Source organism: Bos mutus, chromosome 22 (genome assembly GCF_027580195.1).
Source record: "Bos mutus isolate GX-2022 chromosome 22, NWIPB_WYAK_1.1, whole genome shotgun sequence".
Taxonomy (NCBI): domain Eukaryota; kingdom Metazoa; phylum Chordata; class Mammalia; order Artiodactyla; family Bovidae; genus Bos; species Bos mutus.
Window position 1 is genome coordinate 66,177,388 of NC_091638.1, and position 16,694 is coordinate 66,194,081.

The 16,694-nt window shown below is 52.3% G+C and overlaps 1 protein-coding gene across 6 annotated transcripts in view; it reads left to right on the forward strand.

Annotated features, from left to right (window-relative positions):
- Nucleotides 1–16,079, forward strand: part of CHKA (choline kinase alpha) — a 59,882-nt gene extending 43,803 nt beyond the window's left edge. For all 6 annotated transcript variants that reach the window (XM_070360431.1, XM_070360433.1, XM_070360432.1 and 3 more), the window contains 9 exons: nt 1,180–1,293; nt 2,624–2,757; nt 3,116–3,220; nt 4,042–4,100; nt 5,244–5,331; nt 5,741–5,849; nt 8,520–8,626; nt 9,822–9,903; nt 14,978–16,079. In XM_070360431.1, the coding sequence (XP_070216532.1) occupies nt 1,180–1,293; nt 2,624–2,757; nt 3,116–3,220; nt 4,042–4,100; nt 5,244–5,331; nt 5,741–5,849; nt 8,520–8,626; nt 9,822–9,903; nt 14,978–15,037 (858 nt within the window). In that variant the 3' untranslated portion in view covers nt 15,038–16,079. The remainder of the gene's footprint in view (nt 1–1,179; nt 1,294–2,623; nt 2,758–3,115; nt 3,221–4,041; nt 4,101–5,243; nt 5,332–5,740; nt 5,850–8,519; nt 8,627–9,821; nt 9,904–14,977) is intronic.
- The last annotated feature ends 615 nt before the right edge of the window (nt 16,080–16,694 follow it).

The window sequence follows — 16,694 nt, forward strand, 5'->3', positions numbered from 1 at the left end:
TTCAGAATCATGTCCCTGCCTGGTGAGTTTGTCCTGTGTATACTTTATTTAAATGAGTATATTTTAAAGAACTGTGTTTTATGTGAACAGTGTTTCTCTGAGATCCTGTCCCCACAGCCCTTTTCTGAACAAGGGATGACCTGGTGTCACCAGAGAGTGTTTCCAGACCACACCTGCCGCCCCTCCTGACACATCGACCTGGAAGCTCCACCTGCAGAAGCACCTTTGGAGAACCCGTTGTAGGGCTCCTTCCCACCCGTCCACCCCCACAGATGGACATGCTTTAGCTATGGTTTGCTGCTGAAGGGAAGAGGACTAAGGAATGGATTTGAATTGAGAACAAAAGATGGATTTTGAAGGCAGAATGACTCTAGATCCCACTTAGTTATTAGGACTAATGGCAGAATGTAGCAGCATCTGTGACTTGGTGTGTTCTTTCATTTTCAGACAAACGTTAAATGACAGGATTGGGGGTAAAAGCAGAAACCAGAAAGCTTGATTGCTTTATGCTTGGTGTAACCCCAGACAGGGCTTCCTGGGCAGAGGGCCCTTTGCCCATTGACTCTCACTGGGTGCTCTCAACCGAAAAGCAAATCAACCTTCGCCAGGACGGGTGGAACTGTGTGGCCTTTGATGAGATGTCAAGGGTGAGACTAAACTGAAGTGGTAAACTATTGATACTGTTCTGTTTTTGGGACCAGTGACCTAAATTCAACTGGAATTTCGACTCTCATCAATAGAGCATGATCCTCACCAGTGTCCTTGTGTTATTCGTTCACACGTGTCCGGCTCTTTATGACCCCATGGGCTAGAGCCCGCCAGGCTACTTAGTCCATGGAATTCTCCAGGCAAGAATGCTGGAGTGGGTTACCAGTTCTTACTCCAGAGGATCTTCCCAACCCAGGCATTGAACCTGCGTCTCTTGTGTGTCCTACACTGGCAAGGGGGGTTCTTTATCACTGAGCCACCTGGGAAGCCCTTGCCAGCACGGATCCTGCGGTTTACCAATCTGTTTCTTCATGTTTAAAGTGGGGGCAATGAGGATCATAACAAGTACAGTATTAATAACCATACCAACAGTAGTAGCCGCAGCGCCCAATCATAGAGTCGCTGTGGGAGTGGGCGAATGGTACACGTGGCTGGCCTGGTGACCGGCTGGCGTGCCACCATGTGTTTCAGGGCGCCGAGGCCATGGTCCTGGAGAGCGTCATGTTTGCCATTCTCGCCGAGAGGTCGCTGGGGCCGAAGCTCTTTGGCATCTTCCCCCAAGGCCGCCTGGAGCAGTTCATCCCGGTAAGGAGTGTGGGGGCACTGGTCGGGGCTGGGGGCAGGCCCACAGAGGAAGCGGGCTATGTCATCACAGCCCGGGCACCGTGATCTGAAATAGTAAGAGTGGCCTTACCACAGAAGGAAACAAAAACAGACTTTGTATTGAATTTGCATCAAAACCTCCGTCTTTCCTGCAAAGGTACATTCATCCAGATCAAAACACACAGGCAGACCTTGTTTAACTGAGCTCCACAGATACTGCGTATTTTACGAATTGAAGGTTTGGGGTGGCTGTGCACTGTCAGACAATGGTTAGCATTTTTGAGCAATAAAGTATTTTTTAATTAAGTCACTGTGGGGCTCTTCGACATAATGTCATTGCCACCTATGCGCTGTAGTGTAGCGTGAGCGTAGCTTTTGTGTGTGCTGGGAGGCGAAAACGTCCACAGGACTCGCTTTGCTGTGGCATCAGTATGGCCGCGGTGGTCTGGGACCGACCCCAGTTTCTCCAGGTACAGCTGTTTGTGGAACCTGGCACTGCATCACCCTCTGAAGCTGCTTGCCTTGGAGCCAAGCCCGGCCACCCTGGTCTCATCTCCCTGGCCCTGGTCATAGAACCACTGCAGGAAGCGGTCCTGACCACACCGCCACGTGTCTTTGCCCTGCAGGGGCGGGGCCACTACCGTTGTCCTCGTTGTCTCCCGCTGCCTGCTTCACTGTAGAGCCTCCCCTGCCCCCGTGTGCCCGTCAGATTCCTTCACGTTGCCAGGCCTGGCTCAGATCCTGTTTCCGAGAGTCAGGGCTGTGCTCCCGTTCTCCCTGTGCTGGCCCGTTGTTAGTGTTGCCTTAACATCTGCCAGTGTGCCTCACTTAGAGTCATGTGTGCATAGTCCCCACCCGCATCGGCTGGGTGCCAGGCTGCCCGAGGGCAGGAGTGGGAAACACTTCTGGTGAGCAGCTGCCTTGAGCGCCGCACCTCACGGGGCCAGCTGCGCAGGCAGAAGGGCCGAGCTGGTGGTGGAGCTGGATACGGTCCCATCGTAAACTGCTGGAGACCCGGCGTGTTGAGCCCGGGGAAGAGGCCCCCTTCAGCATGGGGTGGGGTGACCGGAAGGCAAGCCCAGGGGTGCTACGATTGTACGCGGGAAGGACTTTGTCTCCAGAAAGTGGACCTTTGCAGGTGGCTGCCCCTCCCTGAGCAGTGCTGTCTGTGGGCACAGTGCCCTTTCAGGAGGAATTGTTCTCTGGACAAGACTGTGATGCCCCCAAAGACACTCTAGATCTAGGGTCATGTGACCTCACATGTCAAGTTTACCTGGATAAATGCCATCTTTTCACTCCTCTTTTATCTCAGAGCCGGCGATTAGACACTGAAGAATTAAGTTTGCCAGATATTTCTGCAGAAATAGCTGAGAAAATGGCCAGATTTCATGGTATGAAAATGCCATTCAATAAGGAACCAAAATGGCTCTTTGGAACAATGGAAAAGTAAGTGCTCAGCTGCTTGGCTCTCGCGTGGCTCTCCCCGGGACTCCTAGAGTCTCCGGAGCGGTTCTCAGAAAGGCCCTGAGGGTCAGAGGCCTTTCTCAGTCCACTGGCGCACACACTGTCTGCTGGTACTTATTGTCTCATGAATAAATCATTCTAGCATGTAAAAATCAATTCCTGAACCAAGAAAGAAGAGTGTTTGCAGAAATGCTCCTGAACAGGCTGGGCGGGCAGAAAATCAACTTCCTAGACTCTGGGGTCGGGGGCCCTGAGGATTCTGCATGGTCCCTTTAGTGGGAGCCCCAAGCTAAGGCCATGGTGAACTGAGCCCTGATCTTTTGCTCCCCTCTCTTCCAAGATACCTGAATCAAGTGCTGAGAATTAGGTTTACCGGGGAGTCCAAAGTGAAGCAGCTGCACAGGTTCCTCAGTTACAACCTGCCTTTGGAGCTAGAAAACCTGAGGTGAGTGAGTGCCTCTGTATCCTGCCCTGGCGAGTGCATCTGCCCAGACACGTCAGCGCTCCGAGTCACTGCGTCTGCTGCCAGTGAACATTGCAAGCATCGTCTCAGGCCTGGTGTCTTACGTTGGGTTGGTGGGATGAGTTTAAACAGGTTAATTCTGCCGTCTCAGTTTTACACGAGCGGCGTCACCTTCCCCTGATGATCCATGAAGGCTTCACGGAGGAAGTAAAACGCCAGAATTCCAGGCCTGGTCACTGACTATGGCAGTAGGTTTTTCCTGAAACAAAAACAAAAAGCAGGGACCCTTGGGACAGGCGGGAGAGTGTCAGCAGATGAGGGATACAGTTGAGCCCAAGCTTGGGCGGGCAGGAGGGCACGGAACAGGAAGCTTAACCAGGTTTCTGAGTAGAGACTACAGGGGTATCCCTAGGCTGCTGGGCGTGCAGGGTTCTAGGCTCTCACCCATAGCCGAGTATCGGCATTGCCACCTCTCATTTCTCACGAGTTTGAGCATCTGCTGTACCAACATCAGGAATGGCTCTGAGCTATTATGACCAAGACATCCTGCAGGGAGCTTCTCTTTTGTTAGGAGAGAGAGGAGACAAGTAAATAAAATAATGTCAGGATGTGATGAGAGCTTGAAGGAAACCAGAGGTCCAAACAGACCCAACACAGGGCTCTGCTCGGGCTCCGTGGTCAGAGAGCTCCAAGGGGGAGGCCCCCACCCCACCCCACCCCAGGCTGGGGATGTGTGCTCAGAGACCCTGCCAGGGGAGGGAGCTGCAGGTCTGAGAAGTAACCGCAGAACCTTCCTCTCTCAGGTCATTGCTTGAATCCACTCCATCTCCCGTCGTGTTCTGTCACAATGACTGTCAGGAAGGTAAGGAACGCTGCCCGTGATGCAGAACCTGGGCCCTGTGTGTCTGCTTAGAAGGGTCCCTCCAGTGTGTGTGTGGTAACCACCAGGGGCCCCTGAGGTGGGGGTGAGATACATGGATGTATGGCCCAGCCGTGCACGTGTGTTGTGCGACCATTAAAATAATGAGGTTGAGTTCTATACAGACCAACAGAGAAATCTCTGGGATACATTTAGCAGGAAGAGCAAGTTTTAGAAAGATGTGTAAGATGATCCTATTTCCGTAAGGAAAAAATTCTGAGAAGATCCACTAAACCGAGATCTGGGATCGACAAAGCTACATATTTGTGCAGTGTTTAACTCCTTTTGGTCAACGTGTGACCTTGTTGATCTGAAGAAGCGTTAAAGAGCAAGGTGGCCTCCTCAACCAGCCCGGGGGCCCTGGCCTCTGCACCTTGCGTGCACTGCGCTGGCCAGAGCCCCTGCTCTCTCAGCGCCGGTTCAGGTGCTTCTAATGACCTTGGGTTTCTCCGCTTTAAAAAACTGCAGGGACTTATCTGGTGGTCCAGTGGCTAAGGCTCCACACCCCCGATGCAGGGGGCCCAGGTTCGGTCCCTGGTCAGAGAGCCAGATCCAGGTGCTGCAACTGAGACACAATATAGTCAAAGAAATAAATTTATTTTTAAAAAATATTACATTTTTTTAAAAATTGCAATGCCAGGTACAGCTGACTGTAACCAAACTTCACTCAATGTCATTTCAAACTGAGACAGTTTCCTCTGAGGCCCCATCTGGTGGGCTTCCCTCCCCAACACTGCCGTGGCACCTGGCTTTGCCATGCTGTCCTCATCCTGATCCTCGCAGGACAGCTGGCTGAGGTCCACTCTTGGGCCCTTTCCAGGCTCTTCAAGTTGTTTTTAATTTTGAGAACAGCCCCTGGTGAAGACTTGTAATCAATAAGATGTCAATTTGAGCCAGAATACCTTTTACTAATTAGCTGATGATTGCTGGACAAGTCAGATCAAGTAGGGTGTGGGCAAGGCAGCCTCACGTGTAGGATGCCTTGAGCGAATCAGAACCACTCTTGGCCCAGCTCTTGGAGGACCTGTGTCTTCAGTGACGGAACATGCCCAGAGTAAAGGTCATGTCATCCAAACCCTTTTGCAGGTAACATCTTACTGCTGGATGGCAGGGAGAATTCGGAAAAACAGAAACTCATGCTCATCGACTTTGAATACAGCAGTTACAACTATAGGTAATGTCAAATGTTTTTATTTCTGTGAGCATTTTAATACGTGTATGAAACAGTTGAAGGAGACCTTGGGTCACGGTACCACCCTGAGCTGCAAGTTTCCTCGGTGGGGGCTGGCGCTTTCTGTCCCAGCGGGTGAGATGGGCACCTACCCTGTTCTCAGTCGAGCTAGTGAGGAGCAGCCCCGGGCTCCTCAGAGTCCAGAGCTTGGCCTGACATGGGCTCCTCAGAGCGCTGACTGCAGGAGGGCTCCGAGCAGTCGCTCCGGATGGTGAGCCCGGGCGCCGTGGTCGCTGGTGCTGCCCAGTTGGCGGTCCTATCACTGACACAGTCGTGTTCTTGGGACCCCCGGGTCTGGGGAGCGCTCGTGGCAGGCCTGCTGCCTCACTGTCTGCCTCTCTCTCTTTTTCAGGGGATTCGACATTGGGAATCATTTCTGTGAATGGATGTATGATTATAATTATGAAAAGTACCCTTTTTTCAGAGCAAACATCCTGAAGTACCCCACCAGGAAACAACAGGTAGGAGCCTCATGCGTGCACACTTGCTGAGAAGTGAGTGACTCCTACATACATTGGTTTGCCCAGTTAGAGTTGACTACAGCTCCACTTCTAAAGATGCTTGTTTTGGTTAAGCAGGTTCTTTTGCTTTAAAATGTTGTGTCAAGATACAGACAGTATTGGAATCCAGCCTTTAAAGTCCTTTGCCAAAGGTGGCCTGTAGCTAGTCAGAGACGATCACAGCCTCCTTGGTAACTCCTTCCAGTTTTCCTGCCCTGCCCTCTGGCCTTTTGGGTCACTGACTTTCCTCTGTGTTTCACTTTGTGCAGACAGTGGTGGTCTTGGGGGCACTGGCTCAGCAGCTGTTGCAGCACCCACAGCCCCCTTTCCTGTCCTGGAGGAGAGGAGTCCACTGACTAGAGTCAGTCCTGTGGGACTCCTCCGGGGAGGCTCTCTGTTCCATTTGTCAGCCATGGCCCAAGCCTTGGGTTGAGGATGAGTAGGTTGCAATGTGGAAGCAAGCAGGCTGGGCAGAAGGGACACCACCCCCGACTCTCCCAGCCTTGCAGGGCCTTAGCTGTGTCTGTGCTGGGCAGCCCTGCTTTAGGTCAGCCTTCTCCCAGGAGCTCTGCCTGATCAGAGCATTGCCCAGGGGCTGGGGGTGAAGACACAGCTGGTCAGTCGCTGTGGTAGCTCACTCAGGAGAGGTCTCTTGAGTGCCCGCCTGAGCTGGGCACAGGCAGTGTATCCAGCAGGTGCCCATGCTCGGGGCAGCCGTTGAAACGCAGACCTGCTGTGCAGCCAGAGCTGCCTGCTCCGCTCTGGCCACATTTCAGGCCGACCTCATGACCTTGCATATGTCCAAAGTGACTGGGATGGTTTGGAACCTCAGGGTCATGCTATGTGGGCAGGAAGGCTGGTGAGCCCGGGGAGGAGAGCACACAGCAGGCTTCAGGTTGCTGCTGCGACACTGGGCAGGCATCTCCAGAGAGGGGGCTCTCCAACCAGTAAGGGGAGATTTTCAGTAAGAAGGATTTCATTCTAGTGGAGGCAGAGCTGTGTGACTACCCTCACTGCACAGCAGTGGAAATATAAGGAAGTGCCATTTCTGTTTTTTGAGAGGTTTTAACAATCCCATACAGTGTCTGTCTTGATCACCTACCCTGTCGCCATCTCCTGAGGTCATCTCATGCTTTTCTCTCTTTAATGCATTGAGGTGTTTTAAAATGTTAAACGTTACTGGAATTCCTAAAATAAATTATTTCAGTGAATTACATTATTTTGTGACGCTTGGTTGGATCTAGTTAGGCAGTTTATTTTTGCAGTTTTTCATATATGGAACAGGACTTTAATGTTCATTTAAAAAATTATTCATACCTGCTTTTGGAATAAAAAATTATGCTAGTTTACAAAATGAGTGTCCCCTTTTTATTTTCTGGAGCAAATTTTTATAAGATGGTGCTGTTTGAAAGTTTGGCAAACTTTGCCCGTAAAACCATCTGGGCCTAGAACTTTTTTGGGAGGGAGTGCCGCTAATTAACACTTTGTTAGGGTTTCAGTCTCTTCAGATTTTCTATCTTCATTTGCTACCTTCAGCATTTAGAGTCTCCCAGAAATTAACCACCTAGGGTGGTGGTTCTAGCATGGGTTTTAAAAACTAATAGGCCTGGATTTGAATCCCAGGTCTGCCTCTGCTGGTTGTAACCTACTGTTTCCATGCTTCAGTTTCCTCATCTGTGGAAATCACTGTGTCATGGGAGTGAGTTACTGTGCAGGAACGATGCTCAGCTTGGTGCCTGCCACACAGAGTTTAATAGGTGTCTCTTGTACCAAGCTTACTGCAGAGTCCACGGCCCCCTGCCTGGAGCGTGCTAGAACGTGAAGGATGCTTTCCAGTAGAGGAGGGGCAGAGTGTGGGAAGCCAATCTCAGAGCAGCAGGATGAAAGAGGGGCAGGTTGGGGAGGGAGAGGTACTGGTTACTTCCAGCCAGGTAACCAGTTAGCAGGGGTTCCTACCTGGAAGAAACACTGATGGCTGTTTCCTTCTTCACAAAAGCAAACATGCAGTGGTTGGCCATGTTCTGTTGCCTTTTGATACAGTATGAAATAGTGAGGCACAGGGACTCTCAGAGATCCTAATTCACACGCAGACTCATGGTGGCGCCTGGCAGAACGTCAGGGTAAACCGTGTCTTTTCTGGACTGGAATGAGATGCTGCTAGTGCATGGACAGGAGTGTACAGTCAAGGCATCTGAGAGGTGGGAAAAGGCCCCTTCTCAACGCCCGGGCCAGCTCCTGCCCTGAGGGAGTATTTACTGGTGAAGGTCAGGGTGCCCTGGCACCTCAAGCCCATGCCACATGCTGTGCCATCCAGAAGGCTGGCCCTGCTTTGTGGGCAGACAGTGGGAGACAGGAGTGTGGGTGAGAGGAGAAGTGTGACTCTGCCTGAACAACCCTCTGCAGAAGTAGTAGCAGTCTCGGTGACAGTGTGGCCTGGAGAGTCCTTTCGTTCTCTGTCGCCCTGGCACCCTGGCAGGGTGGGCAAACTCCCCAGATCCCTGCCCCTGAGCAGAGGAGTGTGTGGGCTTCTCTGACATCTGGAAGAGTCACGTGAGGTGTGCGCTTAGTGACAACTTTGATATCATCTATTTTTAACAATCATTGATCCTAACCTAATTACTTTTTTTAAAGCTCCATTTTATTTCCAATTACTTGGCTGCATTCCAAAATGAATTTGAAAACCTCAGTAACGAAGAAAAGTCTGTTATAGAAGAAGAAATGCTGCTTGAAGTCAATAGGTAACTTTTCCTTTGTTGATCTGTTATGATAGCTTCCTTCTTCAAGGTGTGCACTTGGGATGCTTCCTTGCAAATAAGAGTATTTCAGGAGCTTCCTCATAACCCTACATCTCTGGGTCTTGTAGTTTGCAAAAGAAAAGAAACGAGAACATTTGGTTATGGCCATCATGGCTGAGTGTGTTAGGATCCTTCAGCTCTCAGCACACAGCAAGTTAGGAGAGGGGTCTGTGCACAGGGTCAGCACATGGAGGTGGCGTTTCCGACCGTCATCCCCGCCGCAGACTCCGCTGCCCAGCCCCTGCCACCGGGGCCCATGCCCTCCTGTCACTCGTGCTCCTGGAGTGGGGATTCCATCAGGTAATACGAGGAAATACCTGAATGTCTGTGTCCCCGGCAGCTCTCGAAGCAAGGCTGAGAAACCCCCAGATTCCACAGAGGTGTAGAGTACAGTGTGTTCACCCTCTCTCATCTCTTTAGTGGAGAGGCCCGAGTTACCCCTCGCCTCTGGGCTCTCTAGTGAGATTCCGGGGTACCAGGGACGTCTGGAGTCCCTGTGACCCCCCTCCCTCGGCACAGAGCCCCGTCCTCGCGGGCCTCAGAAGTGTCCACACTCCTCTCTCTGAGCTGCGGCCACGCTGGCGGCCCCTCAGCTCCTCCAGCGGCAGAGAGCTTCCCTCTCTGGTTCCTGAACGGATGGAAATAGGAAAGGGGCATGGAGGAGAGGCCCAGACAGAATGGTGGTGCCAGGGGATCTAGCGGGTCAGGGGCGAAGAGCAGCAGAAGCCCCGAAGTCCTCGTTCCCCAGTGAGAGCTCGTTTTCATTGTTGGAGGAGAGTATGGGTTTGCAGTGGCGGGAGGCAGGGCACAGCCTAGAGGTGGGACTTGGCCGCACCTCCCCCCAGTCCGCTTCCCATGTGCAGAGGTTTCATTCCCCATGTGACCCCTGTTTCACCAGCACGGCTGCCAGGGCCGCTGCTTGAGTCCCGTGAGTGTCAGCTTGTGTACCCGGGATAGGCTGTCGGGTCTTCACCCCCGCGGGGCCCGCCGGCTGGGGGCGGGGCCGCCGGCTGGGGGCGGGGCCGCCGTCTCTGGGGCACGTTGTCCCCTGCACCGGCGAGTCAGAGAGCCGCTGGGCAGCGAGTGGCATCCCGTCCTGGGCGCCGTCTCACTGCGCATCCTGCTGCTGTCTTTACAGGTTTGCCCTCGCGTCCCATTTCTTCTGGGGACTCTGGTCAATCGTTCAGGCCAAGATTTCCTCCATTGAATTTGGGTACATGGTATGTGCTGCGGCGGGTTTTCTCTTCTACTCCCAGGGGAAACGCCTCCTTGAACCCGAGCGCCTGGCAGTAAATGGCTCTTCCTTCCAGAGGGTCACTGTCCCCCTCCGCGTTCCTGCGCCAGGTGACCAGCACCGGGACGGTGGGCTCCCCCCGCCGCACAGTGGAAGTCACTGTCGTGGGTGCTGAGTCTGCCACTGGGAGCTGCCCCCTGCCCGCTTCAGGGGAGTGCCGTGTGGCCCTGTGACTGACATCACATGTAGAAATCCGGACCCTTAAGACCCATCCCCGATCTCAGTCCCCCTGACACACAGGACACTAAGCCATCGGGGAGGGGCCTGCACCCCCCACGCCGTAGTTTATTCGTCTGTCCCCACCCCATCCTCCAGCCTGCAGGGCCCAGCCTAAGAGCTGGAAGCTGGTGCTGAACGAATGAGACCCCTTTTTGCAGCAAGTTTGTACCATACTAGGCTGTCTTTTTATTCTAACCTGAGAACTGTCCTTGGCACAGACTCTGCGTTAACTCCGCTCCATAGTGCGTGGTGGGGGGCGTCCTGGGCACAGGTGCTCCCAAGTGCAGCGAGCACCTGGCTTTGGGACTTGTGGTGGGAAACAGCTGGGTCCCTTTGTCCTTAGTCCACCGTGAGGATGGTTTCTGCTGCTGGGCAGAAGCTTTGGTAAAGCACAGACACTCGTAGACAAGAGAACATTCAGGTTTTTTAAAGTGGATTTGGAATCATGACCAGATGTTACTGTAAGACCGAGTGGACTTTAGATCAGGACTACCGAAGACAGAGAAAGGGGTCACATCCTAGAACAGGCATCAGATCACCCACGGGACACAGAGGTCCTGAGTGTGTGTGCCCCTGTATTCTTCAAGAGACACAGGGCAGGGGCTTTCCTGCCGGTGCAGTGGTTAGGACTCCACGCTTCCACCACAGGGGGCGTGGGTTCGGTCCCTGGTCAGGGAACTAGGATCTCAGTGCCTCACAGCATGGCCAAAACGAAAGACATAGAGCAGAAACTGACAAAGCTGAGAGAGGGGCGCCTTCACCTGGTAGCCTGGTAGACTGCACACCCGGCAGTAGCAGGTGGAGCCAGGAAGCCCTGCCGCAGGGGAGTCTGTCACCTGAACGTCACCCTGCCAGCTCGACCTGACGAACGTGTGCGGGGCCCCAGCAGCTGCGGGATGTACATCCTTTTCAGAGAGTAGGGAGCCTTCATCAGGATAGGCCAGGGGCTGGGCTGTGAGACAGCCCTCAGATTTGCTGCAGAGTAAGTTCTCTGAACACAGTGCAATTTAATTGGAAATCACCAACCACCACAAAAATATCTGGAAAATTCTCAATTTGGAAATTAACTGTATACTTCTAAATAAACCCTGGGTCAAAGGAGAAATTAAAAGGACAATTAGAAAACATTTTGAGTTATAATGGAAACGCCATTAGGCAGCAGAGGATGAGATGGTTGGATGGCATCACCAACTCAATGGACATGAATCTGAGCAAACTCTGGGAGGTAGCGAAGGACAGGGAAGCCTGGCAGTGCTGCAGTCCATGGAGTTGCAGAGGACATGGCTTAGCAACTGAACAAGAGTGGAAACACAACATCCTAGAATTTGTGGGATGCAGCTAAAACAATGTTTGGAATCTTTTGGTTTTGTAGCCTAAACATTTGTACTGGGTAAGAAGAAAGTTCTCAAACTAGTAACATAAGCTTCTACCTTGAGAAGCTAGAAAGTGAAAAACCAAGTAAACCCAGAGTAAATAGAAGTAGAGTAAAGGTAAGAGCAGAAATCATTGAAATGTAAAATACTAAAAATAGGGAAAAAATCAATGATACCACAAAAGTACTTATGAATATCTGGCTATACTGAGCAAGAAAGATAAGGCAGACGTTACCAAAACCGAGTACAGAGAGAGGCCACCGTCACAAAGTCGGTGGGTGTTAAAGTGGGAGAGCGAGAAGCGACTCTCCGGGTCCGACAACTCGCTTGAACATGCCAGTTTCTCGGAAGATGCACATGGCCCAAACTGACATCAAACTGATGGTCAAAACCTGTAGACTAAACTTCAGGTCCTGGGGAATATTATCAAACATTTAAGGAAGAAATAACAGTCTCACAGAAACGTTTAGAAAATCAAGGGGGAGGGATCATTTCTCAGCTCATTTGACGAGGCTGGCGTGATCCTGACACCAAAACTAGACATTTCAAGAAGACTGCACGTCAGTGCCCTTCATGGACATCACACAAAAGCCGTTTCCAAAGTACTGGCAAAAGTAAATGCAATACATATAAAAGGATAATTATTTTATGACCAAGTGGCATTTATCCCTGAAATGCAAGACTAACATCGACATTTGAAAAACCCATTAGTGTAATTCACCATATTAACAGAATAAAGGAGAAAAACCATGCAGTCATCTCAGTGAATGCGGGAAAAGTGTTTGACAGAATTCAATCATTTGGAACACCTGTTCACAACAGAAAGTCTCAGCAAACTAGTAACGGAGAACTTCCTCAGCCAGGTAAAGGGCTTTATGGGAGCCCACAGGGGGCCGTGATAATCGACGGTAAAGGACCAGGCATTCCTCCCACACGTGCCCCAAGTGGAAAACACAGCCAGGGTGTGTGTGCTGAGTTCTCGCCAGTACAGGAAGGTGAAAAAAGAAAACTGCCTTTATTTTATAGGTGACATGATTGTGTACATGGAAAAATAGAAGAGTCAAGAGAAAAACTGTTTACTGAGTTTATCAAGGTCATAGGACACAAGGTCAATATACAAAAGCCAACTGCATTCTGATGTGCTGGAAACAGTTTGTAAAAAAATTTAATAGTTTGGCGTAAAAAATGTGAAATACTTAAAATAACATGCATGATCTGTACACTGACAATTATAGAGAGATACCACAGGTATGGATTTAGAAGACTTAAAATGTTCATTCTCTCCAAACCAATCTATGTCTCCATGACACCATCGAAACCCCACAGGCTTTTCATAGACATTGACAAGCTGATTCTAAAACTTACTTGAAAGTGCAAAGGCCCTGGAATAACTAAAACACCAAAATTATAGAACAGAGTTGGAAGACATGCTACCTGATTTCAGAGTTTACCAAGCGCAGTAATTAAGACCATGTGGTGTTGGCATAGGTGAAGTGAGGTCGCTCAGTCTTTGCAACTGACTCTGTCCGACTCTTTGCGACCCCATGGACTGTAGCCTACCAGGCTTCTCCGTCCATGGGATTCTCTAGGCGAGAATACTGGAGTGGGCTACCATTTCCTTCTCCAGGGGATCTTCCCGACCCAGGATCAAACCCGGGTCTCCCGCATTGGAGGCAGATGCTTTAACCCCTGAGCCACCAGGGAAGCCCAGTTGGTGTAAAGACATTCATAAATCAGATGGAACAGAATCGAGTTCCCAGAAATGGACTCCTACACATATAGGCAACGGGTATTCCCCAGAAAGGCCATGATAGGTCATTGCAGGAAGGGTTAGATTTTCCAAATATGACATGGCAACAACTGAATAAGCCATACGGAAAAAAGATAATGAACTTCAAACTTGTACCATACACAAAAATTGACTTGAAACAGATAATAAACCTAAATGGAAAAGCTGAAATGGGAGAAAAGCTTCATGACTGTGGCAAAGATTTTCTGAGGTTACATACAGCACTCACCATCAAAGAAAAAAGATAACAACAGATTGGACTGAATAAAAATATACAACTTTTTGTTTTTTGAAAGACACCATTAAAATGAAAAGCCAAGCCGCAGACTGGGAGAAAATACTGCAAATTTACATCTGACAAAGACTTGTGTTTAGAATGTCTAAAGAACTCATAACTCAGCAAGAAACCAAACAACTTACTTTATGAAAGGATAGATTTGAACACAATGCAGAAGATAAATGACCAGTAAGCATCTGTTCATCTGCCGATGTAGTCATGAAAGAAATGCCAGTTAAAGCCCAGAGAGATGCCCTGCACACCCATGTCAGTGGGTAGAACTTAAACCAACAATGTTGAATGTTGGCGAGAAGGTGATGTCACATGCACTGCAGGGGGTACTGCAAGAGGGGGTGACCAGCATAGAAAACAGTTGCCTCTCATATAAAGTAACATACACACTTAACCATACAGCCCAGCAGTCCCTCTCTTTGGTGTTGATCCAAGAGAAATGAAAGCCTGTTTCCACACCAAGACCTGAACTCTCATGCTCCGATAGCCCCAGACTGGAAGCATCCCACGTGCCCAACATCAGACGAGTGTGACCACACTGCACTGGGGCCGTGTCACAGAGAACTACTCCACACCAAACGGACGAACACCGCCCTCCCTGGCCGCGCACAAGTGTCCCTGACCCCAGAGGGGCCCGATCCGATGATTCTGTTCACGGGGAAGCGTTCTGTCGCGGTCTGGAGGGCTTGACCTCGGAGGCCCCGGAGAGCTCGGAGGGTGACGGCGGTGCTGGTGGTAGGCAGACTGCGTGCTTCAGCCAACACTGCACATTTCAGATGAGTTAGTTTGTGTTGGTTTGTAAATTCTCCCTCAGTGTTCGGTTTTCTTAAGGTGACGCTATAGTCTTGGCGGCTGGCACGGCAGACTTCTCAATTTGGAGTGGTCCTTCAGAAACTGCCCACACTGATGGATGGACGGGGGCGCAGACCCGGGGCAGGGGGCTGGCCAGGCGTGCTCACTCCCTCCCGGTGTCCTTTTACTAAGTGTGCAGCAGTGACCCCAGCACACAGCTGGCGCGCACACACACACACACACACCCATCTTCCACCTTGGTGCCACACTTGCTGACGCCCAAGGGCCTTGGGCTTGGAAAGAGGAGCCTGTTGCGGCTGTCAGCCTGTCTGTAGCATTCGAGGTGAATGAGTCGGTGCACCATGGCAGCGCCCGGTCCATAGACGGACGTCCCGCATCCTGTCCGGGTCGGCAGGGCCGGGCAGCAGGGCTGCCAGCGGGGAGGACGGCCCAGGGGCAGCGCTGGACGGAGCGGCTCCGCTCTGTGCCCGGGGCAGGCGGGACCCTTGGTGAGGCCGCTCTTGCTTGTGTCTCCTAGGAGTACGCCCAAGCCAGGTTTGATGCCTACTTCGACCAGAAGAGGAAGCTCGGGGTGTGACCATGTGCGGCCTTCCTGCCTGCATCCCTGGATGGCGTGGGGGCGGCCGAGTCCACGTCCCCTCTGTGCTCCGACTACTGTACCCACGGCCGGAAGGCTCAGACGTCTCGCCGCCCAACACAGACGTGTATGATACGAAAGACTGTATTAAAATTGAGTAACATTTATTTCTTATCTCGTTTACGACCTCACTAGGACTGACCTGAGATTGGGAAGCAGAATCATAGTACACTAGTGCAATATTGCAGTATCTCAGACCCTCTCATCTAGAGAAGACGTTTCTGTCGCAGTCGGACGTGGCGCCCGCAGCGTCACTCCAGGTGCCTTTTGTGGTGAATGTTGATCTTTACGTGATGTGAACGGCCACGCTGGCAGACAGCGCTGAGCGGGCTCTGTGACAGGCGTGCAGACGCTGCCCGCTCCCGAGGGGGCGGTGACACTGTGACCATGCTCCTTGGCTTGACCGCCCCCGACGGCGCGGGGCCCGGGAGGAACACAGCTACCTGCTTCCTGTCATCCGAACTTCCCTCCGCCGGTGAATCTCACGCCAACGGGATGTGCCCCGCCCCGTGCCCTCTAACAAAGTGCTTTATTAACCCTGGCTTCGGGGCAGGCAGCAGGCCATGGCCACCGAGGGCCACTTGGACACACCTGCCCCCCCACCTGCTCTCTGCCCCCGCTCCTGCCCCCCTGCTCAGCCTGGAGTTGGGGCTGCTCCGGCAGGGCCGGTTCCCCGCTCCCAGGCCTGGTCCTGCCCCGTGCCCTCAGAAGCCTCCTGCCGCCCCTGGTGCTGGGGCCTCAGCGTGCCCACGCCCGCTGCCCACTCGTGTGGTCATCGCGCGGCCATCCCAGTGGGAGACCTCAGCCCGTGCGTGGAGTCTGGGGGTGTGGATAGAGTATAGCTGTGAAGTCCATGTATATTAAATGTCCTTTGGGATAAATCCTTTTGTTTTTTACTCTGAACTCTTATTTGAATTGTTTTTTTGTGCATACATTCCTGCTACCACAAAGACTGTACCATACAAACAATAAAAAGTATAAAAGCCTATCTCCGCTGTCTCCCTGGGATGTGTCCTGAGTCTCTGGGGGCGCGGCTGCTCCCGATGCGGCAGGATGGGTGGGACGGCGGGGTGACCAGGAGGGGAAGAGTGGCTGGGCCGGTGGAGGGAGACCACCGCCCGTCCTTCCAGACGTCTGGAGCACAGCCAGGAGGGGGTCTCGATGCCGTGCCCTCTGTGCGAGGTCTCGGAACACAGCCCCCAGCTGCTGCCTGTGCCCACGAGGCTGTCTGCCTTAGACCCCAGGGCTCTGCTGGGCGGTGCCCTGCAGGGTCAGGTCAGCTCCGAAGTCACGGCCAGGGTGGCAGCTCTCCTTCCAGCCCCACCCTCGCCCTGTCATCCCGGGTAGCATTCCTGTCTTCCCATGTCCTCAGTGTCCTGGGCAGACCACACACTCGCCCCCCTGCCCCATCCCTGCGTCTCCTGAGGGTGACCTCCAGCCCCGGGTGCCCCTCCGCCCCATCCCTACGTGTCTCCTAAGGGTGATCTCCAGCCCCAGGGTGCCCGCCCCCACAGCCCTGTGCGTGCTAGTCCCACAGTGCCCAGTGCTCTCAGCCAAGCTGCCAGCTGTCCGTGCAGCCAGCCTCTCCCCGAGCTCA